The sequence below is a fragment of the Octopus sinensis genome, linkage group LG27, assembly GCF_006345805.1.
Source record: "Octopus sinensis linkage group LG27, ASM634580v1, whole genome shotgun sequence".
In the NCBI taxonomy this organism is placed as follows: domain Eukaryota; kingdom Metazoa; phylum Mollusca; class Cephalopoda; order Octopoda; family Octopodidae; genus Octopus; species Octopus sinensis.
Window position 1 is genome coordinate 11,668,648 of NC_043023.1, and position 23,365 is coordinate 11,692,012.

The 23,365-nt window shown below is 35.3% G+C and overlaps 3 protein-coding genes across 5 annotated transcripts in view; 1 reads left to right on the forward strand and 2 right to left on the reverse strand.

Annotated features, from left to right (window-relative positions):
- LOC118768180 (zinc finger protein 271-like) overlaps nt 1-21,712 on the forward strand; it is a 31,668-nt gene extending 9,956 nt beyond the window's left edge. Inside the window, exons 4-5 of the mRNA XM_036514142.1 lie at nt 6,232-6,353; nt 21,624-21,712. Coding sequence (XP_036370035.1) covers nt 6,232-6,353; nt 21,624-21,712 — 211 coding nt within the window. The remainder of the gene's footprint in view (nt 1-6,231; nt 6,354-21,623) is intronic.
- Nucleotides 1-23,365, reverse strand: part of LOC115225439 (early growth response protein 1-like) — a 424,836-nt gene that overhangs the window by 18,572 nt on the left and 382,899 nt on the right. The window contains exon 1 of one of the 3 annotated variants that reach the window (XM_036514193.1): nt 16,944-16,960. The exons of 1 other annotated variant lie outside the window; for it this stretch is intronic. The gene's annotated coding sequence lies outside the window, so the exon portion shown is untranslated. Of the gene's footprint in view, nt 1-16,587; nt 16,733-16,943; nt 16,961-23,365 lie in introns of those variants that run through there. One more of the 3 variants, XM_036514194.1, reaches the window with a different exon arrangement.
- Nucleotides 13,056-23,365, reverse strand: part of LOC115225462 (zinc finger protein 208-like) — a 524,237-nt gene continuing 513,927 nt past the window's right edge. Inside the window, exons 6-10 of the mRNA XM_029796419.2 lie at nt 23,104-23,163; nt 22,672-22,935; nt 21,922-22,251; nt 21,707-21,753; nt 13,056-14,580 (exon numbers count right to left, since the gene is read on the reverse strand). Of these exons, the coding sequence (XP_029652279.2) occupies nt 13,192-14,580; nt 21,707-21,753; nt 21,922-22,251; nt 22,672-22,935; nt 23,104-23,163 (2,090 nt within the window). The 3' untranslated portion in view covers nt 13,056-13,191. The remainder of the gene's footprint in view (nt 14,581-21,706; nt 21,754-21,921; nt 22,252-22,671; nt 22,936-23,103; nt 23,164-23,365) is intronic.

Below are 23,365 nucleotides of genomic sequence, written 5' to 3' on the forward strand. Positions count from 1 at the left end.
TCTCTATATATATAAAACTGATAATGTGTGTGGGTGTCTGTCTGTGTGTTTCCCTAAAACTTGAGAACTACACAACCAATTTCATTCAAATTTTACACATGCCTTACTTAGGGTCCATGTAGTTTCATGGGTAAAAGAAATGTCCCACTTCTTGCCTAGGGCGAGCCCATAGCAATATCATATCTTCTCCATTATTTCAGTATTACGTGTTAAACTTTACACATATATACATGCACTAGCACTATGACCCGACAACGACGGGTCATAATGCTAGTTTTTACTAAAGTAAATACAGATTTCTCCTTCCAGTTATGCATACATCCATAAATACCTCACTGAATCCACAATGTGTCATCAAAGTCAAACTGGACTACATTCACTGCATGCATTCCACTTGGATTACAGACTTGAAATCCGAACGAATGGAATTTTCCAAGTTAGGCAAAGAATAATTAACAACAAAGATGGGCTTTAGTCCAGTACTGCTGTTTCTGACATATTCTTTACTGATTAACAAAAGTGTAACATCCTGCAAAAGAGCCGTTTTAATCAGGTGAATAAAGGTAAGAATTAGAAATCAGAACTTCCCAAGAAACTGAACATGATGCCAGATGACTCAACTGACCTGATTCCGCCAGGAGAGTGACTAGGTTCTGCCTTACTAAGTTTATTTTAACCCTTTCGTTACCAACCTGGCTGAAACCGGCTCTAGCAATGAGTACAAATGTCTTGTTTTCATAAGTTTTGAATTGAAATCTTCCACCAAACCTTAGTCACAATTTGTGTTCCTAACACAAGCTTAATGATAACAAAGTTATTTTACTAAATTCTGTGTTATATTTAAAATTAATTTAAAGAAACACAACACAGGTAGAGAATGGGGCAGATGGAGAGAGAAATGAAAGGGAAGCAGTGATATTTGAGCTCATAAAGGGCTGTAGGGTAAAACAAAGGGTTGAAAAGTTGGATTAGCAAGAGGTTATCCATTGATGCGACACACTCTTGGGGAAAGGTACACCTTGCAATGGTGGATGGCGTCATGGAGAGAAATCAGGGTGGTAATGCTGCAATCAGTGTGTTTGGAATTGGGGCTTTTAGATGAGCTATTAATGGACAAAATAGTACAGCTTTTTGCACCATCACTCAATCAAATTTAACCCTTTAGCATTCAGATTTCTTTGTGAAATTTATTGCCTATTTAATTCATACTGTTTTGAATTAATCACATATTATTTTGCAACCTCAAAATTTAAATGGTGTGGCTATATATTTTTAAAATGACATTGTAGGGTAGGTGTGAGAGGTTGGATCCAGACAGTTTTAACATAAAACAGGTGGAATAATTGGGCCGGTTATGGCCGGATTAAATGCTAAAGAGTTACGGCTGAGAGGCCGTCTTCGAGTTTGTTCCACAGACAGCCATATTCCGGTACGAATGGAGGCACTGCAGCAGCTGGAGTTTGAAGGGGTTACATGGTACAGGCCATAGACAAAGTAGGGTGAAGCCCCCAAATGCGTGTGTGGGACATTCCCAATCACCGATAACAGACGAACTGCACACAGAAATGTCGCTGTGGGTAGCTATTAAGTTGGTCTGCAGAGAAGTGCCATCCGGTTAGGTAGGAGAAGGATCTGACAATTTATATCAGTGGTTCTCAACTCAGGTCCACACAGCCCCATCAGGGTCCTATATAAGATTGAGGGGATTACGCAACAAAATATTATGGAAAACAATAATTATATTTTAAGGGTATTCTAAAAAATTTTGCTTTACGAACGTAACTGATATGTACTATGTCATAAATAACAGGGACAATTTCATATGACACTGGAAATAATTGTTGTTGACAACTATCAGGACAAATTGGATTCACCTCAAGAGACGTCATTGATTGGTTGAAATTGCCGAAATGCAAGAAATTAAACAACAAATATCTTACAAACTATAGAATTTTCTCAATAAAGCCAAGAGAAAAAAATGTTTTATAAACACATTCTACCAGTATACGAAGTTTAAAAGTGTTTAGTTACAAAGAAATTATTTTAAAAATCTGCCGTTCAAACCGAAAATTCCTACGTGAGTACTCTGTGTTAAAATAATCTGGTGTAAATTTGCGAAGTGGTTGTCAGAAAAACACTGAAACGAAATCACCTGTCAGTGGAGCTATCTATTGGAGAATTAAAGAAATACAATCATATAAAGGGAAGTAACTGCTACCAAACTTGTTTTACAAGCTCCAAGTTAAACATTAATTAAGGTGCTTAATTAGCGATCACTGACTCGTTGTTCATATCTGAATACGGTAAGTTGAGAAATATTTACTTGAAGGTTATAATGGTGATAATAATGCAAATAATAGAATTATGTGACCCTCTTGATGTTATAGTATTTATTACGAATCGAAAACATCTGGAAAATATTTCGTTTTTGGATTTGGTTTGCAAGATTCTTTATATGAGTTCGTGTATTGAAGCATATTCTGTCGTGTCTGGGGAGAGTCATTCTCTTTTGGTGCCTTATAATTTAACACACTCACCTGTAAAATTTCCACTTTTTTCTTATTTTTATTCTCCTAAAATTTTCGTTGCGTCTTGCAACCTTTTCAATAGTTTTCAGTTTTGATATATAGAGATAAGTGGCTGATAATAGGTTTTAGAGTTTTGTTGTGGGTGTAAGGGTCGTAAATCACTTCCTCGTTTCGGCGGGGGAGGTTGAAATTTGATATTGTTGTGATGAGTGGTCAGTCTACACGTATCCACCACTACAGGTTTATAGTGTGTGTGTGCGTGCATTTACACACATACATACATGCGTACGTACATTCATACATACATACATGCGTACGTACGTACATACATACACACATACATGCGTGCATACATACATACGTACATATATATAACGAACTAACTGTTACTTTCTCAGATGCAGCATGGAATTTTGTCAGTGAACAGGTCGCGGGTCTCAAAGCGACGAAAATATTTTGACAAATTAAATTTAAATGTTGAAGTGAATCTATCGGATTTTGTGTGATTCTTAAATGGCTTACAAACACCTTCCACGCTGCATTTGTTTTCGTTTCAGCACACGATCTCAGATCAAATCACTTGCTATGCAAGTACATCTCCGTAGTTTTCAGTAGTTTTGAGTCAAAACTATTGAAAAGGTTGCAAGACGCAACGAAAATTTTAGGGAAATAAGAATATAAAAATTAAAAAAGGAATAAGGGGAAATTTTACCGGTGAGTGTGTTAAATTATAAGGCACAAAAATGAAAATAATAAGGATCTTTCAAATTGTTTAGTTAACTAGAAATTGTGTTGAATTCTGTCTTTCAAAAGGAAAAGATCCAATAAAATAATAATGAAATTATTGTATACAGTGCTCAGGTGCACCACAACAAAATGACTTTCCCCAGACACAACAGAATTTGGAAAATATATTTCCGTGTCTTAAATAATGAATTCCAAACCGAAATGTTGATGTGTTGCTTATGAAATCTTATGATCGACTGTTACATGTGATATAAAGGAAATTAGTAAGTGGTGTAATTATTAAAATGAGACGAAACCGTTTGCAGAATACTACATTCATTAATGGGTACTACTAGCGAACAGTGCGCACACGCGCATCTGCGCTAGCCTGTTGTGACCAGTCGATCCTGTAACGACTACCTAGCAAAGTAAATAAAACAGAAAATAAATCATTTTTTTTACCCAAAATAAATCATTTTTCTTAAACAAAGTGGATCTTTTCCTTTTGAACTGCAGATGTCAACGCAATTTCTAGTTAACTAAACACTTTTAAACCTCATAAACATCATTTTCTCTTGGTTTTATTGAGAAAATTCTATAGTTTGTAAGGTATTTCGTCTGAAAATCCGAGCATTTCGGCAATTTTAACCTATCGATTACCTCCATTCAACTAAAATCATTTGCTGCGTCTAAAACTGAGACAACATCCTGTAACTAACCCTAAATTTTTTTTTCTTAATTGTTAAATTAATTTAATTGTTACGCGTGTAAAAAAAACTAAAGCAATGGAAAATAATTTAAACAATTAACATACAAAATAATTCTATAATTTTATACACACGCTTTCCATAACACACACTTTCCATATACGTATGGAAAGCGTTTGTATAAAATTATAGAATTATTTTGTTTGTTAATTGTTTAAATTATTTTCCATTGCTTTAGTTTTTTTTACACACGTAACAATTAAGAAAAAAAAAATTAGGTTTAGGGTTAGTTACAGGATGTTGTCTCAGTTTTAGACGCAGCAAAGGATTTTAGCTCAAAAGAGAGCATAGGATTGGTTAAAATGCGAAAAATTAAACAACGTTAAACAAACAAATTACAATTTTCTCAAGAAAGCCAAGAGAAAAAAATATTTTATTTTGACACATTCTACCAGTATACAAGGTTTTAAAGTGTTTAGTTAACTAGAAATTGTGTTGAAATCTGGCCTTCAAAAGGAAAAGATCCAAAAATATTTTATTTTGACACATTCTACCAGTATACGAAGTTTTAAAGTGTTTAGTTAACTAGAAATTGTCTGCCGTTCAAAAGGAAAAGATCCATCAAAGTAAATAAAACACAAGTAAATAACACAAAAACACACAAAGTAAGGATCGACTAGTCATGACTAGCTTGCTGTGGATACGTGAGTACTCGCACCGGGACCACTGTTCTCAAGAAGGACCCATTAATGTTGACCTCTTTTTTATGAGGCATCGGTAGAACAATAAGTTGACAAAGACTTCTTTTAAGATTATATTAATACTAGTAATGATGATGATGGTCTCAAATTTTGGCAGATAGTCGTTTACATAGAAGTAGGTAGCTCCCGAAAGGAATGGAAGCCAAAATCGACCTCGGCCGTATAACTCAGGACTTGTTTTTGTATATATATATATGAATGCTGTATTTTATTTTATTTCCGACGTAGGATCTTTTTGGTTTGAACAGCAGTTTTTTCTCGCGGTGTCATATGAAATTATCACTCATAATTATGACCCTAGTATCGATCTATTGCATTTCAGTCATATATAGACATTGAATGAATGACAGTGTTGCAATGTTGAATTACTATGTTTTTTAATGATTCTCTTTATCTTAATGTTTCTTTTCCTATTTCAGAATAACATACCATGTTGATGGAAACGAAATTTCTTCATTCAGATGTGCCGATGATATTTTTATTGACTTTCATCAACTAAAAGAAGACCATATATATATATAAGTATAAGGCACATTCATCAATACATCAATCTCTTTATGAAAATAAAATCTTTGTGATAAACAATGGGAAAATACTGTATTCAACAGCAACATTTTTTTGTTTTCACTGTCTGGAATGTACAGGAGATGATCAATTTACAGGTTAATTGAGCTTGGATAACTTTACAAAAGAGTTAACCGTTTACATCTTGTGTTTTAGATATTAAGATCACCGATGAAACACAACTTGAAATTATTCTCTGAAAATAGTGATAAAACTGGACACAAACCTTCATAGAAATGAAAAACACGATATCATTGTGACATGTATGACAAATTATTCTCTTGTAATGAATAATTTAACTAAACCAAAAAACTCTGATACAAAAGAGAAACCATATTCCTGTGATATCTGTGATAAATCATTTTCTGAAAAGAGTTATTTAACCAGTCACAAACATATTCATGTTGGAGAAAAGCCATATCATTGTGACATCTGTGGTAAATCATTCTCTGGAAATAGTTACTTAACTAGTCACAGACGTATTCATACTGGGAAAAAACCATATCAATGTGATATCTGTGGTGAATCATTTTCTGAAAGTAGTAACTTGAAAAGGCACAAACGTATTCATACGGGTGAGAAACCATATCATTGTGATGTCTGTGGTAAATCATTTTCTCATTGTGGTAACTTGACTAATCACAAACGTACTCATACAGGAGAGAGGCCATATCATTGTAAGATCTGTGGTGAATCATTCTCTAGAGATAATAACTTGACTACTCACATACGTATTCATACTGGGGAAAAACCATATCATTGTAATATCTGTGGTAAATCATTTTCTGAAAAGAGCACGTTAACACGTCACGAACGTATTCATACTGGGGAAAACCCATATCAGTGTGATATCTGTGGTAAATCATTTTCTCAAAACGGTGACTTGCCTAAACACAAACGTACTCATACAGGAGAGAAACCATTTTATTGTAATATCTGTGGTAGATCATTTTCTGGAAGTAGTGATTTGACAAAACACAAACGTACACATACAGGAGATAAGCCATATCAGTGTGATATCTGTGGTAAATCATTTTCTGAAAGTAGCACTTTAACCTGTCACAAACGTATTCATACAGGAGAGAAATTGTATCATTGTAATATCTGTGGTAAATCATTCTCTACAAATAGCTATTTGATTAGTCACACACGTATTCATACTGAAGAAAACCCATATCAATGTGATATTTGTGGTAAATCATTTTCTCACAACAAGACTTTGAATAATCACAGACGTATTCATACAGGAGAGAAGCCATATCATTGTTATATTTGTGGTAAATCATTCTCCCAAAGTGGGGTCTTGTCTAAACACAAACGTACACATGCGGGGAAGAAGCCACATGATTGTGATATCTGGTGAATCATTCTCTAGCAATAGTAACAAACATATTCATACTGGGGAAAAAACCATATCAGTGCCATATCTGTGGTAAACCATTCTCTGCAAATGGCCTCTTAAGTACACATGTGAGTATTCATACACAAGTGTAACTGTATCAGTATTAAAATTTATTACACCATGACGACAATTATGAATATTTTGTCTGCTAAAAGACAGGGTTTATTCCTCTTCAAGCTTGACATTATCGACTTCAGTTTGTTGGATGTCAACATGAAATTCATGAATCTCAACTTCAATATCACTTATATATCTAAATATATCAACACAGAGATGACTTTGGTTTCTGAAGATGATTGTGCTGGATTTTTGAGGAATTTGTTATGAGAGAATAAAGGAATGGGAATAAGGAATAAAAGTTTTAAGTGACATTGATTTGGTCTTTGTTGTGTTTTCATCATCATCATCCTCTAACATCCATTTTCTTTGCAGACATTAGTGGAAAAGTGTGGCAGGTGATGATTGTTGTTAAATCCATATATACTTCCTTGGTTTTTCTTTTGCAATAATCCATAATATTCATATGTAAAATCCATTGTATTGTCTTGTATTCCAAATATAATTCATATACTTAGTTTAGAAATGTGAAGTTTAGTGCCTTATAATTTAACACACACACCGGTAAAATTTCCACTTATTTCTTTTTTATTTTTCTAAAATTTTCATTGTGTCTCGCAACCTTTTAAATAGTTTTGACTCCATATTGGTGTAAAGGCTTACCACTGAAATAGTCAAAACTATTGGAAAGGTTGCAAGACGCAACGAAAATTTTAGAAAATTAAAAAAGGAATAAGTGGAAATTTTACCGGTGAGTGTGTTAAATCATAAGGCACCAAAAGAGGATGACTCTCCCCTGACAACAGAATATGGTTCAACACACAAACTCACATAAAGAATTTTGCAAACCAAACCCAAAATATATATATGTATATATATATATATATATATATATATATACTGGAGTAAACACATAAATGTGAAACAAGGTGGAAAAAGGAGTACTCCAATACCAGAGGTAGAGTAATATGCTTTATTTAAAAAAGCAGAAATTTAACAAAAGCTGTTACTCGGAGTAATATATATATATATTGGTAAAAACGGTAAGATAACAAAAGAAAGAAAGAGACCTCAATATTATGTAAATAGAGGAATTTATCTGTAAAATAATTGTCACATATTACATTTACAGATATATATAAATATATATATAGATTTATATATATATATAGATTTATATATATATATAGATTTATATATATACAGATATATATATATATGTATGTATATATATGTATGTATATATATATATATGTATGTATATATATATATATGTATGTATATATATATATGTATGTATATATATATATATGCATAGATATATACATCAAGACTAGTCAGGCCATAACCCGTGGCCCCTACCTGGGACGTAGTCAGTCCACCTGTGCATACCTTCCTTCTTGTGACACTTATGAAGACCTGTTGAGGCAAGTGAAAATCAAATCAAAACAAACACAATAGATGAACATCAATGGAACTTGTATCTTTGTGGTACCAGTGCCGGTGGCACACAAGAAAAAAATCCAAACGTGGCAGTAGCCAGTACCGCAACGACTGGCCTCCGTGCTGTGGGCACATAACACCATCCGATCGTGGCTGTTAACCAGCCTCATCTGGCACCTGTGTCGGTGGCATATAAAAACACCATCCAAAGACCCCGCAAGACTAGTCAAGCCATAACCCGTGGCCCCTACCTGGGACGTAGTCAGTCCACCTGTGCATACCTTCCTTCTTATGACACTTGTGAAGACCTGTTGAGGCAAATGATAATCAAATCAAATCAAAACAAATCAAAATAGATGAACATCAATGGAACTTGTATCTTTGTGGTACCAGTGCCGGTGGCACACAAGAAAACCATCCGAACGTGGCAGTAGCCGGTACCACATCGACTGGCTTCCGTGCTGTGGGCACGTAACAAACACCATCCGATCATGGCCGTTCGCCAGCCTCATCTGGCACCTGTGTCGGTGGCATATAAAAACACCATCCAAAGACCCGGCAAGACTAGTCAAGCCATAACCCGTGGCCCCTACCTGGGACGTAGTCAGTCCACTTGTGCATACCTTCCTTCTTATGACACTTGTGAAGACCTGTTGAGGCAAATGATAATCAAATCAAATCAAAACAAATCAAAATAGATGAACATCAATGGAACTTGTATCTTTGTGGTACCAGTGCCGGTGGCACACAAGAAAACCATCCGAATGTGGCAGTAGCCGGTACCACATCGACTGGCTTCCGTGCTGTGGGCACGTAACAAACACCATCCGATCGTGGCCGTTCGCCAACCTCATCTGGCACCTGTGTCGGTGGCACATAAAAACACCATCCGAAGATCCGGCAAGACTAGTCAGGCCATAACCCGTGGCCCCTACCTGGGACGTAGTCAGTCCACCTGTGCATACCTTCCTTCTTATGACACTTGTGAAGCAAGAAGACTTGTTGAGGCAAGAAGACCTGTTGAGGCAAGTGAAAATCAAAATCAAAATCAAAAAATCAAAATAGATGAACATCAATGGATTTGTATCTTTGTGGTACCAGTGCCGGTGGCACACAAGAAAACCATCCGAACGTGGCCGTAGCCAGTACCGCAACGACTGGCCTCCGTGCTGTGGGCACGTAACAAACACCATCCGATCGTGGCCGTTCACCAGCCTCATCTGACACTTGTGTCGGTGGCACATAAAAACACCATCCGAGCGTGGCCGTCTGCCAGCCTCGTCTGGCACCTGTGTCGGTGGCACATAAAAAACACCATCCGAGCGTGGCCGTTCGCCAGCCTCGTCTGGCACCTGTGTCGGTGGCACATAAAATCACCCACTACACTCTCGGAGTGGTTGGCGTTAGGAAGAGCATCCAGCTGTAGAAACACTGCCAGATCTGACTGGCCTGGTGCAGCCTTCGGGCTCCCCAGACCCCAGTTGAACCGTCCAACCCATGCTAGCATGGAAAGCGGACGTTAAATGATGATGATGATGATGATACATATACACATATATATATATGCATATATATATACATATATATATATGCATATATATATATATATCTATGCATATATACATATATATATATATGCATATCTATGCATATATATACATACATATATATATATACATATTATATATATATATATATACATATATATATATATATACATATATATATATATATATACATACATATATATAACATATATATTTATATACATATATATATATACATATACATATATATCTGCATATATATATATGTATATATATATATATATATATATATATACGTATATATATGTATATATATATACATATGTATATATATATATATATATATATATATACATATATATATGTATATATATACATATATATATATATATACATACATATATATACATATATATCAATATATATATATCTATATATATATATACATATATATATATACACACACACATATATATATATACACACACATAGGAGTGGATGTGTGGTAAGAAGTTTGCTTCCCAAACACATGGTTCCAGGTTCAGTCCCACTGCGTGACACCTTGGACAAGTTTCTTCTACTATAACCACGAGCTGACCAAAGCTGTGTGAGTGGATTTGTTAGACGGAAACTGAAAGTAGTCCATCGTTTATATATATATATATATATACTAAGCAATAAGGGTTTAGCAACGAGTTGCCTTACCACATACCGAATTTAGAAATAGCAGTCAAAGGGTTATAGCTATTTAGAAGAAATAGCTATAACCCTTTGACTGCTATTTCTAAATTCGGTATGTGGTAAGGCAACTCGTTGCTAAACCCTTATTGCTTAGTATTACTTAAATTTTCCTCGAATGAGGCTTTTACATGCCGAAGACTACTTGGTGTAATTGATAATTTTTCCAAATTAATTAATTTCACCCTTCATTATTACGGATAACTATATATATATATATATATATAGGTATGTAAATATATAGGATGTCAAATATTTTTAGGAATTTCACCACCAGTGGCCTAGCATGTATAAAAGTCAATAGTCGACATATTCTCAATATAAAATAGTGTACATTTAAACACAAGAGAAAACTACCTTTAACGGGTAATTTTATATGCTAGAAGAAGCAGTTGAAACGACCAAAACCACATTGCTCTTAAATGTGGTTTTGGTCGTTTTGACTGCTTCTTCTAGCATGTAAAACTTACCTGTTAAAGGTAGTTTTCTCTTGTGTTTAAATGTACACAATTTCATAAATATATATAGATATATAATGCACACACACATATATATATATCACCGTGACCGACCAGGCTATCAGGTGTTGCTACACATCGCTGGTTACAATACGCTTTGCATTGTTTCAGCCTTCAATTGATGCCACCCCGCTGGCTAAGTGAGCAGGCCAACAGAAGAAAGAGCAAGAGAAAGTCGTGGCGAAAGGGTACAGCAGGGGTCGCCACCATCCCCTGCCAGAGCTTCGTGGAGCTTTTAGGTGTTTTCGCTCAATAAACACACACAAGGCCTGGTCTGGGAATCGAAACCGCGATCCTACGACCACGAGTCCCCTGCCCTAACCACAGGGCCACTGCGCCTCCACACACACACACACATATATATATAATATGCTCTTTATTTTCCCAGGATGGAAAATATTACTATAGGATGATAATGATGATGATGATGGTGATTAAAAAACAAGATGGACAAAGTCAACAGTTTAACCTTTTATTCATTATTTCCATTTCTTTATTCTCTCATAACAAAATTCTTCAAAAATCCAGCACGATCATCTTCAGAAATCAAAAGCATTGTTGTGTTCATATATTTCAGGTATATTGTATATACACATCATTCAGGTTGATATTCATGAATTTGATGTTGATACTGGTAAAACTGGTGTTGATAACGTGAAATTTGAAGAGGAAAAAACTCTGTCCTTTAGCAGACAAAACAGTCATAATTGTTTTTATGTAATAAATTTTGATATTGAACATCAAAATAAAAAATCAAATGGAAATTGTAGTTAAGACACTCGTGCTGGGGACACGTAAAAAGCACCGTCTGAATGCGGCAGATACTAGCTTCGCCTGACTGATGTCTGTATCGGTGACATATAAAAGCACCAACCGATCGTGGCCGTTTGCCAGCCTGCTCTGGCCCCTGTGCCAGTGGCACGTAAAAAACACCCACTACATTCACGGAGTGGTTGGCATTAGGAAGGGCATCCAGCTGTAGAAACTCTGCCAGATCAGATTGGAGTCTGGTTTGCCAGACCTCAGTCAAATCATCCAACCCATGCTAGCATGGAAAGCGGACGTTAAATGATGATGATGATGATTTGGTAGATTAACGGTAATTAAAAATTTTCCATGACTACATTTCTGATAATACTTTTTAGATCGTTTAGATTACGATTACATACGAATTTGTTGTCACAATTTTTTTTCAAAGAAGTTGGAGTCCAGAAGAATTTCGGGTAAATTTTGATATTTCACCCACAAGATTTTCATAAAGACAAACAAAAAAACTCAGATTTTTTGCATGGAATCAAGTACCCTGACCTCACAATGTGCTGCAAACTCCTTATTTTTGCTTGGAAAAAGTGGGGCAGACCCCTTTACCCCTGGATAAAGGGGTAAATATATATTTTTTTTTCAGTGGATGGTGATGATGATAATATATATATACACACATATATATATGTGTGTGTATGTGTGTGCATACGTACACATATAAAGCACACAGCATAAACTGTGAACAGGTTAGCATTAGGAGAATACACCCAAAGAAACCCAAACAAATCAGACTGGAACCTAGTGCAGCATTTTGGTTTGCCAGCTCATGTCACACTGTGCCACCCATGCCAGTAAAAAAAAAAAATTCACTAAAGGATGATGATGATAACAGCGATAATGATAAAAACACATAGACAAAATCAACTTCAGTGTAACCTTTAATACATTATTCCCATTTCTTTATTCTCTCATAAACAAATTGCTCAAATATCCGAGCAATCATCTTCAGAAATCAAAGGCATTGTTGATATACTTCCATATATATACATGACATTCATGAATTTGATGTTGACATTATTGAAAATTAAGTCGATAACATCATATTTGAAGAGATAAAAATAGCCGTGTCTTTCAGTAGAAAAAAATAGCCATAAATGTTGTAACAGATATTAATACTGAATGGTTGCACTTTTGTGTGAATACTCACATGTGTACATAAATGGCGTTTTTGAGAGAAAGATTTACCACAGATGTCACAATGATATTGTTCTTCCCCAGTATGAATAGGCAAATAATTAATCAAGTCACCATTGTATGAGAATGATTTACCATAGATATCACAGTGATATTGTTCTTCCCCAGTATGAATATGCTTATAATTAGTGAAGTCACCATTGTATGAGAATAATTTACCACAGATATCACAATGATATGGTTTCTATCCTGTATGAACACGTTGGTGCCTAGTCAAATGACTATTACGAGAAAATGATTTACTACAGATATCACAACGATATGGCTTCTCTCCTGTATGAATACGCATATGTTTAGTCAAGTCACCATTATAAGAAAATGATTTACTACAGATATCACAACGATATGGCTTCTCTCCTGTATGAATACGCTTATGTTTAGTCAAGTCACCATTATAAGAAAATGATTTACTACAGATATCACAATGATATGGCTTCTCTCCTGTATGAATACGTTTATGTTTAGTCAAATCACTATTACAAGAAAATGATTTGCCACAGATATCACAACGATATGGCTTCTCTCCTGTATGAACACGTCTATGGACAGTCAAGTCACTATTACAAGAAAATGATTTACCACAGATATCACAATGATATGGCTTCTCTCCTGTATGAGTACGTTGGTGCCTAGTCAAATGACTATTACGAGAAAATGATTTGTCACAGATATCACAACGATATGGCTTCTCTCCTGTATGAATACGTTTATGTTTAGTCAAGCCACCATTACAAGAAAATGATTTGCCACAGACATCACAGTGATGTGGTTTCTCTCCTGTATGAATACGTTTATGGACAGTCAAGCTACTATTACAAGAAAATGATTTGCCACAGATATGACAACGATATGGCTTCTCTCCTGTATGAATACGCTTATGTTTAGTCAAGTCACTATTACAAGAAAATGATTTACTACAGATATCACAATGACATGGCTTCTCTCCTGTATGAATACGTTTATGTTTAGTCAAGAGGCTACTATAAGAGAATGATTTACCACAGATATCACAACGATATGGCTTCTCTCCTGTATGAACACGTTTATGGACAGTCAAATCACTATTACAAGAAAATGATTTACTACAGATATTACAACATGGCTTCTCTCCTGTATGAATACGTTTATGTTTAGTCAAGAGGCTACTATAAGAGAATGATTTACCACAGATATCACAACGATATGGCTTCTCTCCTGTATGAACACGTTTATGGACAGTCAAGCCACTACTACAAGAAAATGATTTGCCACAGATATCACAACGACATGGCTTCTCTCCTGTATGAATATGTTTATGTTTAGTCAAGTGGCTACTATAAGAGAATGATTTACCACAGATATCACAACGATATGGCTTCTCTCCTGTATGAACACGTTTATGGACAGTCAAGCCACCATTACAAGAAAATGATTTGCCACAGATATCACAATGATATGGCTTCTCTCCAGTATGAATACGTTTATGTCTAGTCAAATCACTATTACAAGAAAATGATTTGCCACAGATATCACAATGATATGGCTTCTCTCCTGTATGAATACGTTTGTGCCTAGTCAAATGACTATTACGAGAAAATGAATTACCACAAATATCACAGTGATATGGTTTCTCCCCAGTATGAATACGTTTATGTCGAGTTAAATTGCTATTATCAGAAAATGATTCACCACAGATATTACGACGATATGGCTTCTCTCCTGTATGAACACGTTTGTGAATGGTCAAGTGACTTTTTCCTAAGAATGATTTACCACAGATATCACAACGATATGGTTTCTCTCTTGTATCAGAGTTTTTAGGTTCAGTTAAATTATTCATTATGACAGGATAATTTGTCATATATATCACAATAATATTGTTTTTTTCCTTTCTATGAATATGTTTGTGTCCATTTGCATAACTATTTTCAGGGAATAATTTAATGCTAGGTTTCTTTCATCTGTGATCTTAATACTTAAATCAACAGGTAAAAATTGTCAACTCGTTTGTAAAGTTATCCAAACTTGTAAAGCAATCACCTCCTCTACATTCCAGACAGTGAAGACAAGAAATATATTTCACTGTTGTTTGTCATAGATTATATTTATATAGAAACGTTGATGTATAGATGAAGGCTCCTTATAAATATATCGTCTTCCTTTAGTTGATGAAAGTTGATAAAAATATCAAAGGCACATCTGAACGAAGTAATTTCTTTTATGTCAACATGATGTGATATTCTGAAATAAAAAAAGAAACAGTAAGATAAAGAGGATAGTTAAGTGACATAGTAATTCAACATTGTAAATATTACTACATGAACACTGTCAGCCATTTAATGTCAATGTTTACAGGGGTCAGAGTTCATTGAGGCGTTGAAACATTGGTATACCCACACAAGTTTACTACACACTTCACCTTTACGTTTCAGAAAAATGTTTGATTTAAGACTTCATCTTGCACGGCCGGAATTCCCTTTTCTGGACCAGCTCGCTAGGTAGCCAGCAGTGAAGGTCCCTGTCTTCATGTTGTCTACGATGAGCCCATGGGCAATGCCCTACACATCATTAGGATCTTTTCGCTTTGACCGACAGATTTTAAAAATAATTTCTATGTAACTAAAAAAATTTTAAACTTCCTATAATGGTAGAATGTGTTTATAAAACATCTTTTTCTCTTGGCTTTCTTCAGAAAATTCTGTAGTTTGAAACATATTTGTTGTTTAATTTCTTGCATTTCGTCAATTTCAACCAATCACAGACATCTATTGAGGTGAAAACGATTTCTGCCGTAACATTTACTGGCGGTGTCATATGAAAATGTCCCTGATTTTTATGAGAGAAAAGATACCCAGTGGCCATAAACTGAGGGGTCATTCGTAAACAGAGCTGGATAACAAAACCGTTTCCGTTTTTAGTGTCCACCCATAATTATGACCCTAGTATCGATCTATTGCATTTCAATCCGTTTTAGGGTTAGGGAAAATATGTTACAGACTACAGAATTTTCTCAAACTTCAAATAACATCAAGGTCGCCTTTCATCATTTCCAGGAAGAAAAAATAAGAAGCAATCAAGTACTAGGGTCCACGTAATTCATTTATGCCCTCCTTCCAATTTTCAGGTCAAAAGCACAAAAGATTATTGTTTTAATTATCATCATCATTATTATTTTCTTGCTGACCCTGGGCCAGTTTTGAAATCATCATCATCATTACTATTATTAATATAACATTACATTAAATCTTTATCAACTTACCGTTTTATCAATGCCTCATAAACAACAGGATAACATATATTAATGTGGAATTCTTCAATCGGACTCCTCACATTTTACTAATTAATTACGCTGATTAATTATCATTTTACCTATTAATTTCAGTTCTATCACATGCAACAGTCGGTCATTGTATTTTATAAACAACAAATCAACATTTCAGCTGCAAAGTTATTAATTAAGTCGAAGAAATATATTTTCCTAATTTTGTTAGGTTTTCGCTTCGAAAAATAATTACTGTAACATCGAGAGGTTCACATAATTCTATTATTTACATTATCATTATTATCATTACAGCCTTAAAGTAAATCTTTCTCAACTTACCGTTTTATCAATGCCTCATTAACAACGGGACAACGTTAATTAATGTGGTATTCTTCAATCGGTTTCTTCTCATTTTACTAATTAAATATGCCACATTACATTCATTTTTACCAACTAATTTACTTTATATCACATGTAACAGTCGGTCATAGTATTTTATAAACAACAAATAAACATTTCAGTTTGGAAATTATTAATTAAGACGAACAAATATATTTTCCTAATTGTTGTCAGGTTCCCGCTTGGAAAAATAATTACTGTAACATCGAGAGGTTCACAGAATTCTATTATTTACCTTATTATTAGTAGTTTTATCAATACTATTACAGCCTTAAAGTAAATCTTTGTCCACTTACCGAATTCACAAATAAACAGCGACTCAGTGATCGGTAATTAAGCACATTAATTAGCTTTTTTGGCTACGTGGCTGATGTGGTGTAGAAGTTGTTTCCCCTGATATAATTGTATTTCCTTAATTCTCCAATAGAGTGCGCTACTGATTCGTTGGATTCGTTCCCTTTCTGTCAATAACTTTATCTTCAAGTTCTTTTAAAATTCTCACCAGATTATTTTAAGAAAGTGTCCTTGTATATTCTACCCTATGACCGTTTCCAGCACACAACTTCATCCCGTCGCAGACCCTGGAAGAAAGAGGCCATCTTTAACCTGTCTTAGGGTCATTTCCTGTCGCCAACCCTTCTCCTTTCCCGCAATACACAGACTTCAACTTTATATATATATATATAATTCTCATTTTTTTTGTTTTTGTATCTCTTCCCTTGCATATTCACTCTAAGGCCACGAAGTTGGTCTGCTTGGTGGGAGGCGATTTAGGCTACTTCAAATCACACAACTTTGCCACCACAAACATAAATATCTTCATTGTTTAATTCCTGAGCAAATGTCAAGTTATCTATTTAATAGTTTCTCCCATTTTCCGAAGTCGCTGGTCAAATAACTTTTCACCCATCACACGAATTTCAGTACCAGAGGAACTGTTTTTACTTCCCAGCCACAATGTGTTAAACAATTTTCTTTGTCTTCTTATCATTTGTTCATCATCATCATCATCGTTTAACGTCCGTTTTCCGTGCTAGCAAACTCCTTATTTTTGCTTGGAAACTCCTTATTTTTGCTTGGAAAATTGGGACACACCCCACCTCAGAATCATTGGAAATATAAATTTTTTTCAGTGGATGCTGATGATGATATATATATATACACACACACATATATGTGTGTATGTGCATACATACACATATACTTGAAGCACACAGCATAAACTGTAAATTGGTTAGCATTAGGAGAATACACCCAAAGACTCCAAGCAAATCAGATTAGAAACTAGTGCATTATTGTTTGCCAGCTCATGTCGCAATGTGCCACCCATGCCAGTAAAAAAAAAAATTTCACTAAAGGATGATGAAAACACATAGACAAAATCAACTTCAGTGTAACTTTTTATTCATTATTCCCATTTCTTTATTCTCTCAAATGATGAAGGCTCCTTATAAATATATCGTCTTCCTTTAGTTCATGAAAGTCCATAAAAATATCTGAACGACAAGATTTCTTTTACGTCAACAGGATATGATATTCTGAAATAGAAAAAAAAGAGTCAGTGAGATAAAGAGGATAGTTAAGTGACATAGCAATTCAACATTTTCAAATTTTGCATCAATACTGTCATCCGTTTAATGTCAATGTTTGCAAGGGTCGGAGTTCATTGAAGCGTTGAAAGACTGGCATACCTACACAACTGTGCTACACCCCGAATTTCCTTACTCGTTTCAGTCATTTGACTGTGGCCATGCTGGAGCACCGCCTTTTAGTCAAGTAAATCGATCCCAGGACTTACTGTTTGGAAGCCCAGTACTTATTCTATCGTTCACTTTTGCCGAATCGCTAAGTTACGGGGACGTAAACACACCAGCATCGGTTGGCAAGCGTGTATGTTTGTGTGTCTGTGTTTGTCTCCCCAACATCGCTTGCCAACCGATGCTGGGGAGACAAACACAGACACACAAACATACACACACACACTCACATATATATATATATACACACACACACACACATATACAAAGGGCTTCTTTCAGTTTCCGTCTACGAAATCCACTCACAAGGCTTAGGTCGGCCCTACACCTACCTTCCTCATACCTTTCAGAAAAATTCATGTTTGATATATCTAAGTCAAACGACCATATTTTCTCAATCTTTCTATGCATTTTAATAGTTTGCAGTAACTTCCGCTGACCTCAGAAGAAAGATGCTGTTTTTAACCTGTCGCCTCCTGACGTGATGTCATTTCGTGACCCTTCCTGACGCCTTCAACTAACACTATCTCCTCCGAGACCCTGCGGCGCAAGTTGACTAAAATTGAGAGTATGATAGAAGAAGGCTTGCTCTTCCTTCCGTAGTAGAAAAAATTCATATCGGACCATGATAACACCAAAAATTATTTACATCAAACGTGCTATTTTTCTATGAAAATCCCTATTTTTTAACGATTTTTTGGTGTATTTCAACCAGAAAAATGTTCACTTAAAGAGAATGACAAGCTACATAATGTAAAATTATTACTTTTCAAAAATTCCAATTCTAAAGGGTCGAAAAGAAAACAAACCCGAGCAAAGCTGGGCTATACCGCAAGTATATATATATATCTATAAAATAACATGTTACTCGATAGTGAAGATAAAACTCTGGGTTTCAGATGCCGAAGTGGGAATCCACGACGCCATCTCTTCGGTTATCTGGCTATTATTTACATAATATTGAGGTCTCTTTCTTTCTTTTGTTATCTTACCATTTTACACACATATATATATATATATATATATATATATATATATATATATATACATATATATATATATATAATATATATATATATATATATATATATATATATATAATATATATATATAATGTGTAATGCATGCATCCATAGTCATTTATGTATGCAAAAAACTAGCAGATACCCAGCTTTGCTCGGGATTAAAATAGCATACTTTGTAAATATGTTACAGTATTTTCAAATCATGTGAAAGTGCAGTGTTGACGATAAAACATTTGTAGAGTAAATGATGGGCTAATTCGACTAAGCGACATGTTGTGAGTTCATTTGGAGGATTCCAGGCTCTAACCGGTCATGGAAAATTAGGGTTAGTTAAGGTTAGGGGTGGGGGAAGGGTATCTTTTTTTCTTCACAAATGTAAATAAACCCAATCTGTTGCTTAAACGAGGGACATATTCATACAGCACAGAATGTTTTTTACCTTAATGGACGTCAGGGATTGGTTGAAATTGCAGAAATGGTGTAAATACACTTAAATCAGGTGATTAGGACCAAGATTTTTATGCCATGCAAATGGATCTAGGCAATGACTTTCCCAACATGTCAAATCAAGCTCTAGAGAGTTTATTTATTGCTTCAGCTTATCCTTATACCTAAGGCCAGGCTGTCATGATATCCCTCTATTTGTTGGACACACAGAAGAATTTTTGTAATGCAGTCATTTTCCATTTCGAAAACATGTCCTAACCATCTACACTGAATTCTCATCAGTATACAAGTGAGACCATGACCCGTGGCTTTTACATGGGATGTAGCCAGTTCACTTATGCATACCTTTCCTTCTTGGGACGCAAAACTCTACTTGTGAAGACCTGTTGAGGCAAGTGAGAATCGAAATCGATCAACATCAATGGAAATTGCAGCTGTGATATCAGTGCCAGTGGTACGTAAGAGAACCATCCGAATGTGGCCGTTTCCAGTGCCGCCCGGACTGGATTCGTGCTGGTGGCATGTATAAAGCACCATCCGTTTGTGGCCGATGCCAGTCTCGCCTGGCCCCCGTGCCAGTGGCACATAAAAAGCACCATCTGATCGTGGTCGTTTGCCAGCCTCGTCTGGCACCTGTGCCGGTAGCACATAAAAAGCACCCACTACACTCACGGAGTGGTTGGCATTAGGAAGGGCATCCAGCTGTAGAAACACTGCCAGATCAGACTGGGCCTGGTGCAGCCTTCTGGCTTCCTAGACACCAGTTGAACCGTCCAACCCATGCTAGCATGGAAAGTGGACACTAAACGATGATGATGATGATGCTTTGGATGCTGGACATATTACACTTTTCTAAGATTTTCACATCGGATATCTTATCTTGCAATTTTGTAGCATATAGAGTGTAAACGGCAATTGTGAAAAGTTTGAATTTTTTTTTCTTTATTTCCCTCTAGAAGATTTGTATACACGTTTTGTGTACACCTATTTTTGTAATTAGACTGACATCATGTTCACACACACATCAAATTAAATTCAAAACTAAAAGAGCTACTACTGGTTTCATGTTAGCATGATACTTGCAGAGGGATATTTATAAAACACACCATGTATCTTAAGGGCATACAGCCAAATCTGGAGCAGTACTCTGGCTTGACAGCTCTTGTAACACTTTCCCACCTGATCCTGGATAGAAAACGTTAAAGGATGATGATGATGATGATGATGATGATGAAAACACAACAAAGACAAAATCAATGTCACTCAAAACTTTTATTCCTTATTCCCATTCCTTTATTCTCTCATAACAAATTCCTCAAAAATCCAGCACAATCCTCTTCAGAAATCAAAGTCATCTCTGTGTTGATATATTTAGATATATAAATGATATTGAAGTTGAGATTCATGAATTTCATGTTGACATCCAAGAAACTGAGGTTGATAATGTCAAGCATGAAGAGGAATGAACCCTGTCCTTATAGCAGACAAAATACTCATAATAATTGTTGTCATGGTGTAATAAATTTTAATACTGATACGGTTGCACTTGTGTATGAATACTCACATGTGTACTTGAGAGGCCTTTTTGAGAGAATGACTCACCACAGATATTACAAGGATCTGGCTTCCCTTCTGTATGAATATCCTTGTGACTAGTTAAAAAATTATTTTCAGCAAATGATTTACCGCAGATGTTACAGTGATATGGATTTTCCCCAATTTTGAATATGTTTGTTACTCTTGCTAGAGAATGATTCACCAGATATCACAATCATGTGGCTTGTCTCCTCTATGTGTACGTTTGTGTTTAGACAAGACCCAAGTTTGGAAGAATGATTTACCACAGATATTACAATGATATGGCTTCTCTCCTGTATGTGTACGTTTGTGTCTAGACAAGATTCCACTTTGAGAGAATGATTTACCACAGATATAACAATGATATGGCTTCTCTCCTGTATGAATATGTTTGTGATTATTTAAAGTACTCTTTTGAGAAAATGATTTACCGCAGATATCACACTGGTATGGATTTTCCCCAGTATGAATGCGTTTGTGACAAGTCAATTGACTATTTCTAGCGAATGATTTACCACAAATATCACACTGATAAAACTTTTCCCCAGTATGAATACATTTGTGATCAGTCAAATAACTACTTGTTGGGAATGCTTTATCACAGATATTGCAATGATATGGCCTCTCTCCAGTATGAACACGTTTGTGACAATTTAAATTGCTACTGTCAGCAAATGATTTACCACAGATATTACAATGATATGGCTTCTCTCCTGTATGAATACGTTTGTGTTTAATCAAGTCACTACTTCCAGAAAATGACCTACCACAGATATTACAATGATATGGCTTCTCACCTGTATGAGTACGTTTGTGTTTAAGCACGTCACCACCTTGAGAGAATGATTTACCACAGATATCACACTGATATGGTTTTTCCCCAGTATGAATACGTTTGTGACGAGTGACAGTGTTACTTCTGGAAAATGATTTACTGCAGATATCACACTGATATGGATCTTCCCTAGTATGAATGCGTTTGTGATAAGTCAATTGACTATTGCTAGCGAACGATTCACCACAGATATCACAATGAAATGGCTTCTCTCCTGTATGTGTGAGCGTGTGTGTAGTCAAGGCACTCCTTTCAGAGAATGACCCACCACAAATATCACGGTGATATAGTTTCTCTCCTGTATGAACTCGTTTGTGTGATTTCAAGGGACCAGACTGAGAAAATAATTTATCACAGATATCACACTGATATGGTTTTTCCCTGGTATGAATACGTTTGTGAATAATCAAGCAACTATTGCTAGCAAACGATTTACCACAGATATTACAGTCATATGGCTTTTCTCCTCTATGTTTACATTTGTGACTACTTAAACTGCTATTTTCAGAAAAATATTTACCACAGAATTTACAATAAAATGGCTTCTCTCCTGTATGGGAGAGTTTATGTTTAGGCAAGTCACTACTTTGAGAAAATGATTTACCACAGATATCACACTGATACGGTTTTCCCCCAGTATGAATACATTTGTGACAAGTCAATTCGCTATTTCTAGAGAATGATTTACCACAGATACTACAATGAAGTGGTTTTTCTCCTGTATGAGTAAGTCTGTGCCTAGTCAATTGACTACTTTGAGAGAATGATTTACCACAGATATTACAATGACATAGTTTTTCACCAGTATGAATATGTTTGTGCCTAATCAAGAGACTGTTTGCAGAAAATGATCTGCCACAGATATTGCAATGATGTGGCCTTTTTGGTTTAGTTAAATCATTCATCGTGAGATAATAATTTTTCATACATAACACAATGGTAGTTCTTTTTGCATTTCTAAGAGTGTTTGTGTTCAGATGTGTCAGAGAATAGTTTAATGTTATGTTTCTCCAATCAGTGATCTTACTTAACATCTAAAACAGAAGATGTAAACTCTTTTGTAAAGGTATCCAAGA